General features: G+C 52.2%; 4 protein-coding genes across 4 annotated transcripts; 1 reads left to right on the top strand and 3 right to left on the bottom strand.

The window, feature by feature from the left end:
- Window positions 1-2,092: 2,092 nt before the first annotated feature.
- On the bottom strand, window positions 2,093-3,523 carry PG985_000893 (uncharacterized protein; the record flags this gene model as incomplete). The annotated part of the gene is made up of 4 exons (XM_066820662.1): window positions 2,093-2,157; window positions 2,211-3,030; window positions 3,088-3,131; window positions 3,502-3,523. The coding sequence occupies 4 exons, from the start codon at window positions 3,521-3,523 to the stop codon at window positions 2,093-2,095; spliced, it is 951 nt and encodes a 316-aa protein (XP_066691541.1).
- Window positions 3,524-4,397: 874 nt separating this feature from the next.
- PG985_000892 (uncharacterized protein) lies at window positions 4,398-7,746 on the bottom strand (the record flags this gene model as incomplete). Its single annotated transcript, XM_066820661.1, has 4 exons — window positions 4,398-5,970; window positions 6,025-7,123; window positions 7,189-7,244; window positions 7,307-7,746. The coding sequence occupies 4 exons, from the start codon at window positions 7,744-7,746 to the stop codon at window positions 4,398-4,400; spliced, it is 3,168 nt and encodes a 1,055-aa protein (XP_066691540.1).
- Window positions 7,747-9,241: 1,495 nt separating this feature from the next.
- PG985_000891 (uncharacterized protein) lies at window positions 9,242-10,369 on the top strand (the record flags this gene model as incomplete). Its single annotated transcript, XM_066820660.1, has 1 exon — window positions 9,242-10,369. The coding sequence occupies one exon, from the start codon at window positions 9,242-9,244 to the stop codon at window positions 10,367-10,369; it is 1,128 nt and encodes a 375-aa protein (XP_066691539.1).
- Window positions 10,370-11,884: 1,515 nt separating this feature from the next.
- On the bottom strand, window positions 11,885-12,106 carry PG985_000890 (uncharacterized protein; the record flags this gene model as incomplete). Its single annotated transcript, XM_066820659.1, has 1 exon — window positions 11,885-12,106. The coding sequence occupies one exon, from the start codon at window positions 12,104-12,106 to the stop codon at window positions 11,885-11,887; it is 222 nt and encodes a 73-aa protein (XP_066691538.1).
- Window positions 12,107-15,352: the final 3,246 nt, after the last annotated feature.

Here is a 15,352-nt window from a genome sequence, read left to right as displayed (position 1 = left end):
GCAGAGGAGGGGAGAGATATGGATGGAGCCCCCCTCCCTGCTCCCCATGCACCCAACCCCTCCACCCCTGCAATGCACCGCTCTGATGCAGCGAGACCCCAACCCCAGCAGAGCCGGTGGGGTGGGGGGAGTTGATGGGAGATTTGGTCCTCGCCTCCGCCTTTCCCGGTCTTTTTATCCGTCATTTGGCATCGGGGTTGGCTGACATGCCCTTGGCTTTTTTCTTAGAGGTTGTCCGGCTCACCGGTCCTCGAGCGTGTGTGGCTGCAGGGTTCAACGGGCTGCATGGGGACTGCTACCGCATGTGATGATAGGCGTCCTCCTGTTCTTCTTCTCTTGTCGGCTTCATGGCTAACGGAGATCTCGAGGCTGCGCGCCATGCCGTGGAAGAAATTACTCTCTACTAGGCGCGTCAAACCCCCAAAGAAAATAGGCAACGCAGATAAGCCCAGTGGTATTATCAGTACGTAAGATATTGATGTTGATCCGGCAGCGACTCCCAATGCGGACGAGGTGCTCGCAGAAGGGGAACAGTAGGTACAAGACTGCCAGCCATACTGCTGCTGTCGTGTGGCTGCTGCAGCTGCTGGGATCATGCGCGTATCTACCTCCCTCCCCTTTCCCCCTCCTCTTTGGATAGTCAACCCATTCCCCCAGGAGTTGGGGAACCCCTGTCCTATACTTTACCATCTAATGCACTCCCTGGACGAGGCCCGCCGTTGAGATTGACTCCAACGCACGACTACCACCATTCTATAGATCTCGACTGATACCCTGGATTTCGCGTTATATATACATAGGCTTGTTATTATGCCCTGAAGGTGTGAAGAGTCGTACTCGATGTGATGCCCTGGGTGCCGCGCGCTACTATGTCTTGCCTGGTGACTCCTGAACACTGTCACCACACGAAGTAAATACTCTCAGCACAGTCTTATCTCGGCCAGTAGCACTCCGTCATACAAAGTTGAGGTGACAGTAAATTCATAGGGTGATCGTTAAAAGGTCATATATAACTATCGACTTACATATCAGCAATGCGTGATTGTATGTGACAAAGTCACCGCCTATTCGAAGCTGTCTTGCCCAGGTTACCTTTTCCTTCAACATGATTGACTCAGTAATTGACATTGTCCATTCGTCTGCCCCTAGCAACTATGTAGACCTACTATACATGATGGTTGGCCGACCCTCGCCTGCCCAGGTTCAGCCATACAGACGAAAGCACCAACCAAACCCCCCGTATGAACCAATTCGCATCATTCCGCCAATGAACAACCAGCGAGGATGGTCTTCCGGCCAATTCACCCTTCGACGAGGCTCACCATCTCCACCAACCTTGTCCGTCTCCGAGTAGCCCGGTGGATCTGGCCCCGTTGGGCCGCGTCGACCACCATCCAATTTCTCAAACCATCACAGCTTACGTTTATGGTATAGTAACGTCGATAACAGCAATTTACATCATCAGCCTCAACAGCTACGAAAAGCACTAGTGGTTTAGTGGTAAAATCCATCGTTGCCATTCATAAAAGTGAAAACTCGATGGGCCCCGCGTTCGATTCGCGGCTAGTGCAACAACACCCTGATAGGTGACCAAACCTTTTTGGTAGAATTCTCCCCTTTTCTCATTACTCTCACTCTCTTGCCATTACATTCTTGTCTGTCGTTAAGTTGGTGCCACGGCACCCGACCAGTGCTCTTAGCGACTGCCCCAGATGCGTCCTCAACCGGTCTAAAGGAGGCGTCTAGATTGCCTATCAGAGCTTACCACCAACCCTTACATCTGGCAGCGGGAAAGCCGCGTCACTTGAGCCGTTCAGGTGCAGAAGTAATTGGTAAATCTATACCAGGTTTATCGAATACTTATAGCTATCGTCCACCATTTCGTACATGTGTTCCGGTATGTCGTCACTGTTAAAACACTCAGTTAGGGTTCGGTTCAAAGCCATCCACGTCTCCATAATGGCTTCCTTTGGGTCGATGACTGCTGTCCCAGAATTCGATGAAGCCGATCCGTCGAAATTGGGCCCTTTGCGATTCGACAGGGACAAGAATTATACACCAATATACACATTTGTCAAACGTATGTACGTGCCTATTCACGACCCTCACGGCCAGCAGATATATGGGGTTTCTCAAAATATCCACCAAGTCCTGGCCCTGAAAATTGTCGAGGTAAAGAATATAATGGCCTGGCGATTTCCAGGTCGCACTGTTCAGCGTGATATTCCACCATGCGATCTCATCATCATTCTCGGGACTGTTCGTTACAGGTCCTGGAGCGATGGAAGCTTCACAAAGGGGTCCTCTGACCTGAGCCACTGACGAGATCACAGGACCAAACGGATCTCCCAGGGAGGCCGTCTTGACTTCAACAAGCTCGGAAGGTGTCGTGTAACTGCCGGTTCGACCACAATGATCCTGCCAAACACTTCCGTTGACGGAGAGCCAGGACCACGTCGGTATATGTGCAAGACTGCCTTGGCCAAAATTGCTGAGAACCTGCCTTGTTTTCAGGGAGAGTGACTCGATACTCCAGCAAAGACCCTCAATGAAGCGCGGTTTCCATAGTCCAGAATGATAGTCTGACGGGGCCAGGTCTAGATGACGGCAGATCACCCGGGCGATACCAGCAATTGCCACAGGCCTATCGGAGGAGAAACTCAAACAGCCCTCTGTGTATTGCATCACTAGCGTGTCCCATAACTCATAAACTTTGTAGACCTTTTCTGGCGAGAGGGTGGCAGTCACAATAGCGGTATTGTGCTGTTTAAATAGGGTATTGGCATTCTGTGTGAGGTTGATGCCGGCCGAAAGCCCTTCTAGAGTGAAACTCTCGGAGCACTCCCACACCAGCTGGTCCCTAGTGTAGTGTACTGTGCGTGGCGATAAGAAGCGCTCTTGGACTACCCAGGCTCGGGTGCGAAGCGGCCCAGAAACACCAAGGTCAACATAGCAGACGAACCCTTCTTGGCTAGTCACCGGTATGTAGGGGCATCCGGCCTCACGCGAATCCCGATCACGAAAGAGGCCCTAGCTGCTATTTTCTGAATCTGTCGCGGCGATGTTCAGATAGCAGTTAGAGTAGACCTGTTCCATGAGGCTGGCCTCGCGCTGCCAGTCTTCTTCCGAGTCTTGAATGATGCATAGGCAGTCGATCCAAAGGTGTTGAATGCCCACCTTCTGTGTGACTCTAATGCAGTCTTGAAAAGTCTTGGGCAATTGCTGGAAATCTATATGCTGGCTCATTGAGCGCATGTTGCTGCGTGAGAGCCGCAGTGGCACTTGGCCTCCCCAGCAGTGACTGAGAGTAACATAGCGAACATGACGGCCAAGTTGGTCTGATGCTAGTAGCCGAACTCTTGGGGGGTCTACAGAGCCATCTAATCCCAGGAGCCGTGTAGGCATCGTTGGAGGGACGCCATTGGATTTTGCCCAAGACATGCAGGTCTCGTGCCCATCGCAAAGCCCTTCACCAGGCCAAGAGCTTTGTCACGGACTCACCCGAGAAGGTGCTCGTGCTCATGGCGGACGCATATGGACTGGGCAGGTCCTTGCTTCTTATTTTCACGAATTGCACGTAATAGGAAGCGCCATTTGTGTGGAACCACAATCTATTTGCTGACCAAATGGCCCTTGTCTCGACCACGTCTTCGCCGGAGCCTGGGTGTTTCGACTTGATATGCGCGGTGACGATAGCACAGATATCGCAACCTTTGCGGGCAGACTCTTCGAAGCGACTCGCTTGGGTACGTGTGGCCGTTCTTTCCCACGCATCGTCGTCTTGTTTATCAAGGTCTTCATTGCTCGCTGGCGACCAGAGTTCGCCTACGACGCCACGACAGGATTCGCACAGAGATGATGCCATTCTCCCCAGTGCATACCCGTACCGAGAGCGATTGGTATGACTTGGTCAAAAGTTGCCATTCAATTGTGCACGCCTCCCAACAACATGTCGTCCTTCCCCGCTTTGATGAGCGTGCTGACCTACAACACAGCACGTCGTTTTCCCCGCTTCGATATGCGTAAGTCGCGGTAATACAACACATTGGTCGGCGAATAGGAGATCAGATTATACCACCACAACTAGCTCGCCTTCTATAGGGTCATCTATCGTTATTCATCAGCTATGTATTCAGTGCTAATCGGGCTTGCTAATTCATATATCTGCATGTCTAATACATGACAGCCAACAGTCCGCCCTGTGGTCTTCCGTGAGCCATCCTGACACGCCCGTCAAGAACTCGTAACGTTCGATTCATCGCTGGAGATGCAATACCTCCTCTCCGTCTAAGTATACTGCCCTCGGCAGTTCGTATCCATGTCCAATACATCAACTCAAGCTTAACAGAAAACATGTTGCTTCACCCCGTGTAGACGGTGTGGTGGCCTGGCGAGACCTAAGCAAGAGCATCATCGTCGTCATCTGAAATATTGACGACAAGCGCCGCTCCCCGTGAACCGCGCGACTTCTTCTTATCTTTCTCAAAGGCACCGAACTGTCTGAGCAGCAACTCAATCTGGTTGCGAGCTTGGTCGACCTCATCCTCGCCCGCGTCCTTGCCCCAGTCCGGAATGACCAGTCGGCATATATCGAGCGGGTGCCGATTGTACCACCAGTCCTCTTTGTCGTCATTATCGTCATCTTTGGAATAGGGATGCTCGCCTCCCGGGGTGCCGACCATGTTGATGTCGCCGTTCCGGTATTCGAGGCGTTGGACCATCGTGTGCACCCAGGGCTCTTCGAGATGGGAGATGACATGCTGCAAGGGGGTGAACAAGCAGCCTCGGGGGCACGGATCTGCGCCTGCGTCCAGGAGGATTCTGAGCAGCGAGTCGGTAGTAGAAAACTCCTCGGGCGCGGGCGAAGCAGGGTCGTTGCTCCAGTGCAGCTCTAGAGCATAATAGATGATGTTGGGCTCGCCCAGAAAGTTCGCACCGCAGTCAATCAAAGCCTGCAAGAAGTTGGCTTTGCGTAGAGCGACGCAGGCCTTGAGTATTGTAGTCTGTGGCCGGATGACCAAGTCGCTGGTCGTGGCAAAGTCCTTCTGCGGTCTGCGCTCCAAGGTGAAAACATCCTTCCAAACAGCACTGCGGTCTTTGGCATTAAGACCGGTTAGAAACCTCTTTGCTAGCTCCGGCCAATCCAGCAGCAGCAGGCTGACCAGAACGCTGGTGTTCAGGTTCGCAGGGTTGCCATCTTTTTGATAAACAAGTGTTGGCAAAATCAGAAGCCACGAGGGGAAGGCCCTCCGAGTGTTTTTGAGCTGTGAAAAGTGATGGCTGTCGTATCTCAAGCAGAGAAATACTAGTTCGTAGATGCTCTTTTCCTCGGCGATAAGCCCACGATGCAGCCTCAGAGACTTCTCCGTCATCTTCAAGCAGTACTCTTCAAAGCGGGTCGGAGTTTTCCGATTATTAGCAGGACGATTCTGGCCCCAATGGGTAAGGCCTAGCCAGGCGATTTGAAGCTCCAAGATCAGATTGGATACCTTGGTCTGGGCAAAGCATCCTACCCGTGGATCTGATGCTGTCGACTTGTCGTACACAAATTCCTTTACGGTGTAATGGGCGGGGAGTACCTGCCGGAAGATCAAATCCTCCTCATTACGTGCAAACACCGAGTCTGGTCTTCTCTTCATCCTGGTGATCTTGATAAGGCAGCCGAGCAAGTCTCGAAGGTTCTTCAAGGTGAACTTGATCAAACTTGTGTTTGAAGAGACATCTAGGCGTGCTGCTTCCACCAGGACCTCGGCGCAAGGGATCTCCGAAGTAGAACTGCAGATCAACGCCAAAGCATTTCTGGCCACAACGTTCTGCGCATTCGCTCCAGGGACCCATTTCACCACGAGTCCTTTATACATGTCGAAAATCGTGCTCGGCATGGTGTCCACGGCCTCTCGGACTGCCTTCTCGTTGTAGAGCTGTTTGCTATTGCGCAACATTTCGATTTGGCACGATACCAGCCGAAACCTGCCATCAATCAGTACGAAGTTACATGAACTTGAAGGGTAGCAAACAACCTACATTCCTCTGGCCTTTTTGGCAAGTTCCCCTTTTATCTCTAGGGTAAAGGCACTCTCCTCCCCCCAAATATCGCAAAATTCAATCTCCTTGAGCTTGGCGTGCACATATATCTCGATGGCCTGTCTAACATAGATATTGTCCATGTCCAATCTTGTGCATCCGTTCCTGAACGAGGCAGAAATTGTCGACAATTGCTGAGGCCTCTCATCCTCATCAAGGACCATACTGTCTGCTTCTGTCTCGCTCTGACCGTTGCCCTGTTCCGGAGTTCCGGGACTTGGTGACACATGTTCTTGTAGTTGTCGGTTGTGACTCGAGCTCTCTCCATGTTGGGTGGTGGCAAGGTTATGGCTGAAGCGGGTACGCTTGTTTGTCACGGGCGTATCTGGAAGCGCACTTCGCTTTTGCGGAGATGTTGTTGACAATGGATATTTCCGTTTGTCTTCGAGGGCGCTGCCAATCGTACGGTTGATGTCGGCCTCCAGCCTTCCGGTTGCTAGGATGGAAACATGCATGTACTCTTCGGAGGCACCAATGGTCGTCAGGACTTCCAGGAACCCTGCGCGCGGTGCTCGACACTCGTCCACAGCATCCACTACAAGGTATACCCTCTCTTTGAACCGTCTCGAGACAGCAAGAAAGCATCTTAGTAGAGTCTCGTCCGGTATTGTGCTGGCATCATTGATCTCTGCGAGCGATTGGGGGACGTAATCCCCGAGCTGGCGGCATAGATCATAGACGATCCAACGGAGAAAGGGCCGCTTCTCATCAACATCATGTTCATGAGAGCAGTAATAGTACGAGAACCCCTTCACCCGTTTCTGTTTCTCCTCGACGGTTCGTTTACCGAGAATATTGAGCAGCTCGTCGATAAGAGCGGATGCGAGTATTGTCTTCCCGCTGCCGGCGATTCCGTGAATGAATAGAAACCGGCAGCAGCTTGTGGAACCGCCTCGAAGCCAATCCTCCCAAAGACAAGACTTGATGATCCAATCGCACGTCTCGGTCACACGCATAGCCTGCTTTTGACGGTGTGTCTCTGTAGGTATGATATCTCGAGGTTTGATCAAATTCAGGACCAGAAGCTGTTCAGAGCGGCCTAGGACCGAGTTAGCAATTTCACACCGAGGGTTTATGTGTAACACAGTTATGCCACGAGCTCACCGATTATCGACTTCTCAACCTGCTTAATTTCCTTTTCCAATGCAGCCACAGAGAAACTGTTGATGCGTTAGCAAATGGACTCGAAGACTGATAGACAGAGGCTGTGTGTCGGCCATACCTGCTGTCCACATCTAAAGCTAAGGAAAAGTTGGTCTTGATGGAACCGAGCTCGTCCAAGAGGTCACGAATCTTCCCTTTCTCTGACACAATCCATCTGATAGCTTTCGTCAACCGCACCTTGACGTCTGTGTCATCTCGCAAAGCCCTGGCCCTGATGAAGGCATCCAACCGCGACAAGGAATCACGAACTTTCTCGAGAATACCTGATGGAACAAGATCGAGGCTTGGTCCTGAAGGATTACTAGTATTGAGGCGATCTTCTAGTCTCGCAAGCAGAGCCTTCCACGTATTGCATTCCAACTGGATGAGTTCAACGATGAATGGTAGATTTTGGTAGGCTTCCTTGCAGTCGCGACAGAAGGTCAGGATCTGCTCGACGATCCCGATTGACTGGGAAACGGCCGTGTAAACGGTTGTTGGGTCCACAGGGAGCGCCATCCTGGGGATAGCACCCTATCTGAACGAGCAGGTCCTGGGCGCTCAGGTGTGTAGCTTTGATCCCAGGCCTCCAGGACTTAGAGTGGTAGCCTCCAACGCGAATGTGCTCAGAACTATGAAGGGTAATCGAAGAAGGATCTAAGGAGGGACGTATACACAAGAAGATATACGGGTAAGGGAAAGATGGGTTGATGGTGAATGGTGGTGGGGAGGATGAGGAAAGGAAAAGGAAACAACAAAGTTGGTCAAGCAAAGGTCGCGGCTTTATTCGTGTCCAGCGATTGAGGTTTACGCAGCAGATACGCCTAGAGGACCAACGCGTGGAGGAGTAACGCGTTCCTGGAGGAGCAACGCTCTTTGGGGAGCAACGCGTATTGCAGCTCATGACTTTATCAGATAACAGCCATTGAATCAAACGCCGACCAGGCAACCTACCTACTTGGCAACACACTGCACTCAGCTGATGTTGCATGTGTTCCGTGTAGTTGCGCGAAGGCCATGCGTGAAGTGATGCCTGGAGTTTTGAAGCACTGACATCTCGTGATTGGGTTTTGGTGTTTGCACCCCTGGGTCATAACGAGGAAGCGAAACTATTTCAAAATACCCATTCCGCATGCAGACTGAGAAGATCGTGGGCAACACAGCTTAGGAAGCAAGCAAATAAGTCGTGTTTGATTACGTATAGGGAATATATCTGGCTGTGATGTTTGTATTGAGTTGAAGCTATCTGTCAAAGCCTTAGTGGTCCTCTTCTTGACCGTTCGTTCCTTCCCCCCTTTACCTGCTTTAGGCCTTGTGGACTTGCATGTAGCACTACTTAGCTATTAAAAACACAATAACTTCATGGTATATCTATATTTAATGATGTATGGTCATATACCACGCGATTCTGTGTCGTTGCCGATGACTGCGTGTGCTGTGGTCTACCTACAGAAAGTCGGCCCAGCGCTTGGCGTGCGTACCCACCCACCATCCGCCTTTTGGTGCTAGCAAGCAATCCACTGCCGTTGATCGGACCGGAACCGAGGTACCTGATGGGACCCTCCACATCCCATCAACAACCTAATCAAGGGATTCCCGTTGTGACATTACCGCGTGCATACCCTACTTCCCTTTCCCGAGCATTTCATCTTCTTTGCATGAATTGTATAGACTTATATTCTGCTTGAAAGCCGGTTCCCCCTTTCTCCCCGCATTTCGAGCGTGTCCAAACTTCGTCGAGCCTTGTCGTCTTTTTTAAGCCGTCCACATCAAATCTCTACCCCGGATTTCCCGCCTCTTTAGTCCCATTTGTGGCTTTTGTTGTCTTGCTACTACCGAATCTCGAGAACTAGACCGCTAGCGGCTCGAAGTCCAGATAAAGCGAACGACGTCACCCAACGCTTTCTCGTCTCTAACTGATTGCTTCACACGCGTGACTCCGGTCCTGCAACCCGTCCAGCTGTATACAACGCAGCCTTTGGTAGATATATCATCGGCACGGCCAATTTCAACCATGTCCTCAGCGGAAATTGAGGCGACTGGCGACATGCCCTCAACGGAAGTCGAAGCGACCAGCGATATGCCCTCGGCGGAAGTTGAAGCGACCGGCGACCTGCCCTCAACGGAAGTTGAAGCGACCAGCAACATGCCCACAATGGAAGTCGAAGCGACCAGCGATCTGCCCTCGGGCGAGCCGGTGCCCTCCGCCTCTTCAGGTCCCGCACCAGAGCCGAGGCCCATGCCCATCAAAGCCGTGCTGGCCGCGACGCCCTCCAATATCGATGCCTTCCTCGCCCACCTGCAGCGCTGCCTCAGCACGCCCTCGGGCATTGACACAACAGCCCTGTTCCTCTGTTATTCGTCACGCCTGAGCGCGGCCCTGCTCGAGTCGCTGACGGGCCCCGCCATTCAGCGCAGCGCCACTCAGCTCATGGCTCTTGCTTCTGCATTGCCACCCTACACTACGCTCTTCCTCACCTCGAAATCGCTGTCATCCTTCTCGCCGTCTGCCGCTTTGCTTCTCGGTATCGCGAAACGTCTGCGTGCCTTTGGCGGCATGCTAAGCGAGGCCCGCACCTTCTTGCGGCTGTGGGGGCTGCTGAACATGTACTTCTGGGCACGGGGCCTGATCGCGCGCCTGCGTGCGGCACGCCAGCAAGTAAAGGACGAGAAGGCGGCGGGCGGTACTGCAAAGCTTGACAAGCTCGAGGTGTCTTTCTCGGTGGCACAGCTCGTGGCGTGCATCGTCTTCCAGTCGCTGGAGAACGGCGCGTTCCTGGCGCAGAAGGGAGTATTGTCGTGGCAGCCCGCCAACATTGGCAAGACAATGCGGCTGAGTGCGCGCTTCTGGGGCTGCTTCGTGGGCCTCAAGATCGGGGAGCTATTCTACGACGCCTGGCGGCGCTCGCAGCGCACGCCGGCCGAGCGGCTGGGTGACCGCACCGTCGCCGTGATGGAGCAGGAGGAGAGCGCCTGGACCGACGAGTGGCGCAAGACGGTCGTGCGCCAGCTGGCCTGGTTCCCGCTCACCATTCACTGGAGTCTGGAACAGGGCATCTTCAGCGACATGGCGGTCGGTGCCATCGCCAGCGTACCGGGTGTTGTGCAGATGCGCGACCTGTGGGCCAAGACTGCTGCATGATAGATCAGATACAAGGTCAGAAGGAACATGTCCAGTCTCAGCAGATATTCCGAACTCGAGCGAGTGAGGAGCAGAAACTCTAAAAGAGCATGGGCATATGATGCGGAGACGTCAGGTGTTCACCAGGTGCACATCTGTGTGTGCTTGCCACGGAATGATATAGATGAAGACGCCGAAAGCATATAAGCAAAAGACAATGGCGGTCAATTTACCATTAGTTGAAGCAGGCAAAATGAATATGAACAGTGGATTTTGGTATAGTGATCTCTATGGCCCTGTCAATCTATTGCCGAATATCACCCTCCGTCAGTACCCCAATGAGATGCCATTTGTTTTTCGCATGGTGCTCATGACTGTACATAGATCTATACTGTCTAATCGCCCTTTCATATCTCTCTGCCATCTGTGGTGGAAAATTTAACCAGGCTTACTGATTCAAGGCATTGCCAAAACCTAGCAAAAATGACAATGCATCAGTCCGACTTGAACTCTCGACCTCTTGCTGAGATTGCCAAGTCTGATCACTTTTCCGTGGCCCTCTCTGGCCCCCATGGAACGAGATAGGGGGGAAAAAGAAGAGAAAGTAATAACAATGATGATGATAAAAATTAATATAAATATCTGGTATATACACATACGTAATTACCAGAAGGTAGCATTAAAAAAAAACGGTTGCTACTTCTTTGATTGCATGTGTCATCCTTGGTGCAGGGGCCATGCTGATCATCTCTGTAGCTTTTCAGTAGACCAGATGCCGCAGTGTTTTGCCACTACGGCGAAAGAACTTCCTATTATTTAGATATATAAGGTGTCTGTCTCTCTATGGTTCATTTCCATAGAAGAGACTGTTGCCTGGTTGTGGATCTGCCACCCCTTTTCTGAACTTTGGTGTGGCTGACCAACTCTAATGCTCCCGTCTGACTTGCACAGTCTACGAGCTATTCCTGTTTGGATTCCACCTTGTAACGAACCAAGTCACTGAACATATTCGAAATGCGAGGTCCTATGTCATAAGGAGACGTTACATAATGCAGCACCTCCTGCCTAGGTAAGTATTATCTTGAGCTATAGGATCCGCCTATTGTACCAAACATATAAGATCAGGGCTGTCAGAAGAGACCAAGAAGGCTTCTCAGGCGGCGGGGCGGGAAGCCGAGGAAAGAATGTGAATAAGTTCCTACTACATACTACCGATTATAGCCTCTTTCCCTGCCAGCTTTACCACCCTGAGCCACGACAAGAGACTGGAGACTTGTGCTGACCAATTACTGGCTGCCAAGCGCATAACAAGTTCCTTAGATCGACAAAGGGACATAATGTTTTCAAATCCATGAATGTGAGGTTTTGATAGGCGACCTTCGTAGGATATTGGAATCAGAGCCATCCTATCGCAAAGAACGACGACTCACTGATGAATACCTTTATACCGGGAGCCTCTTCTTGACCATGTATATCCACCTCTTGCAGCTTTTCGCTGTAGTGCTTGCCCGTCTCGACTACTTTTGGCTTAGAAGATCACGCACCCGTCCACACGTTGTCCCAGTACCCGCTCGGGACCGTCGTCGAGAACGGCAAGCTTCGCCTAACTTGGCTCGACCGGCCCTGACAGAACTGGACCCCTTTCGCGCCTTCTGGTAGCAGTACACCTTCCGTCAGATACGAAGTCGTTGGTATGACCAGCGTGTCCGGCACATCCGAAATCGTACGAGGAGTCTTCGCCTTCTCCACAGGGAACATACCGATGGCCAGTCCAGACTCTGGTACTTGGCAGGCTTGGATAATCGATTTCAATAGTAAGAAACCCATCGTACCGGAAGTGTGAAGGGCCACGGGCGCTGTATGCGCAACACACCTCAACAGGATGGCCGCGTTATCATGCCCATACGCGGGTGCCCTGGCTAGCGACACCCTACAGGCAGTCGTCCACCACATCAACATCTCCAGGGGTACATGCAGAAACGTCCGTCAACAACCCCCACACGGCCGTCGTCAGTAGTTGTACCGGCTGTAGTCAACGGCATCCGTGTCGACGCCCGCCGAACGCAGCTGTACCTCGCTAACATCAACCAGAACCTGTTGGCGTGAGTCCCCGTCACCGGAGAATTGACGGCCAGAGCCTCCGTATTGGCCGGCGCGGCGACCTTGTCGCTGATCTGCGGCAGCTGCACTATCGAGGGAATATACACGTACTTGGTGAAGTCGTTGGAAGGCAGACCCTAGCAATTGACACGAGAAAGTGGAAGCCGGTGCATTTTCCGTGTTGCCAGAGGATACCTACTGTCTAACAAATAAATAGAGTGCACTCAAAGTACTTGGCGGTGGGGATCACATCGCTCTCTGACTGTTCCGGCCGAGGCTTCGACAGGTTCTGCTGATATGGGAGCTTAGGAGACCACACACGCCTCTCGGATAAGTATTGACCAACACATGGGTTCAATGATGCTACAACTTACACCTGTCTTGGTACTGTTTTTGACAAGACCACCATCTGAACTGAAGTGGGATGAGGCTTGCCCTATCACACTTGCTAGAGGACTTGCATCTGACCCTTGATATGAATTTTTGTGATTAGTCGACAGTCATGCAATATAATGAAGCGAGACCCGGAGCGGCGCCCGTTGCCTGACTCGTTCTGCTTTTTGCGGTACCAAACCCCAATGCGACAGCACCTGAAGCATACCCGGTCCATCAAAGCGCAGCAACTTCGTTGTTGCATCAGCCATTGCCGCGCTGATCGAACTCTGTGGCCCGAAGCAAAAGGTCGGGCATAGCCGTTTGCTTTTTCTTCATAAACTGGGCAGGCAAGGAAGGTGCCGAGGGATGACTCAGAGCGCTTCGCATGCTTGCTTTAGCCTGCAGTCACAGGTCACGCTTTGGCGGCGGCGGCTAGCGAGAACAGATGCAGCTCCCTTTTGGTAGCGCTTCTGCACCACGGACAGCGGGAAGAGGGTCTTATGTCCTATCGGCGGGCAGCTGTCTCAAGTCGAGATGGCAAAAGGTCCCTCGACGATTTGATGATAGAACACGGATGACATGCGATGACCGAGTGCAGATGGGAAGATCATTTTGACGTCACGTGCATAGAAGCGAAGGGATATGCTGTTGCGGCGAGTTGCTCCTGTCCAGTCGCCCAGACTGTAACCGCTACGCTAGAAAAAGGCAAGCAGATCGCTAACGATAGCCTGGGGTTTGGCAGTTTTGACGTGTCACGGCGGCTGAATTGGACTGACGGGGGCCCACTGAAGGCACTGCGAGGCTCGAGCAACTGCACTGCGGCCGCCATGACGCAGCTCCAGCCAATCACAACGAGGGACATGGACTAGGGGAAGAGGCGTCTCAAACACTGCAACGTTTCGTTTCACTCCTTTGCACCCAATTGGCCAACTCCATTGGCTTACCAGCTCCCGGTTTTCTCTTTCTTTTGCCCGTTTCTGACCATACACAGACAGGTCATTGGGAGAGAATCGCCAACCTGACATGTGTACCGGTATGTTGAAGACATTTGGTGGCATGTACAATGAGAGGCTGTCTCGGCCGCTGGTCCTTCCATTGCGCACCTTCAAAGGGCTTGCAGATGGATCCCAATAAGGAAAGTAGGAAGCCCCTGATCTAATCGGCGTCTTCGGGACTTTGATATCTTGATAAGTTGATCGGACATCGTGGTAGTATTGAAGGCGGCTCCTTCCCAGCGGAACTCGCAGCTCCTCTTCTCCAAGTTGCTTGCCGCTTGCCACTTGCCAAGTCGTCAAACTGTCATGGTTCTTGCTTTTCTTGGATATTCTCTTCTCATTTCTACATCACTGCAATTATCACCGGTCTCTCTTCAGTCTTCCGCCACTGATTGGCTCTTCTTTTCTCCAGCAGTCGCACTTGAACGATTGCTCGAAGCAGTGCTTCGTTCGTTTCCTCTCTGGCCGTTTCGTTCTGTCTCTTTTACCCTTACTCCGTACCGACAGTCACCCTTCGGCCTGTCCTTTTCTCTTTCTTTACCTTTATCGTTTCATGCACGACTCTGCTGCGTTTGTTGGGTGAAGGAAAAGTCGTATTCTCTTTGGGTATCAGGTCTCATCGATTCAGATAGCCAACGTCACCTAACGACACTCGGAGCGTTTGATCGTGTTACTCGTTTGGTCTGATGTTACTCGCCAAGTAGTACTCAACTTCCCATTTCGGATCGTTCGAGCCACTTGGCCTGGAGGGGGCCGACTCCCGGTGCCCGCCCCGTTGAGAGGCTCGAGAGGGAACTGAAGGCATAAAGTGATCGCTGCAGGATCCCTCTCATCTTGTCAATCTTGGGGTGATTGACATAGACTACACTAGACGGGGCCAAGGTGGCTTGATCAGAATTCGGAGAATTTTCATCATCGCATTGACGTTGGTTATCGTTGGTTCGTCATCTGTCCATACCGATCCTGCAGCGCCATTGGCTGTTGCCACCAGGGCACGGCTCCGTCGTTCGCAGCCCCCCGAGACATCTGACATCTCGTGTTTCGAGTCTCTCTATCCGGCTTCTATCGACCCTCCTCTCCTCCTACCTAGAACGAGGTCGTTGCCTGATTCCGACCACGCGGCACCCCAGGATCTGCCCTGCCCTCTTCTTTTAAGGCCCCCAGCCCCGGTCCGAACTTGCAATGCGCTCTAGCGCCGACAGAACGACCCAAGCTAAAGGACAGTCGATACGCTCAGCAATGTCACGGATGAAGCGAGAACAATGTAGTGCATCCAAGCTGTTACTACTGCTCACTCTGGGCCAGATGGCATCTGCATCTTCTGCTGCCTTATCGCTCGCCAGTTTCCAGCTGATCGCGTCCAATGCGGTTCCCTCAAACTGCATCGCCGCATACAACAACCCAATTGTCGGGTGTTCGCGGCGTGACTTCAAAAATGGGAGGCAATGCTCAGCCAATTGCGTGCAAGGATTACTCATGACATCTTCACTCATGGAGACCTTCTGCAAAGGGGTGGCTATAGACCCCAGGACGT

The sequence above is a fragment of the Apiospora marii genome (genome assembly GCF_038362585.1).
Source record: "Apiospora marii strain CBS 49790 chromosome Unknown utg000001l_segment0_segment0, whole genome shotgun sequence".
Taxonomy (NCBI): Eukaryota; Fungi; Ascomycota; class Sordariomycetes; order Amphisphaeriales; family Apiosporaceae; genus Apiospora; species Apiospora marii.
Note: the sequence above shows the minus strand (reverse complement) of the source record. Positions and strands in the feature narration are given on the sequence as shown.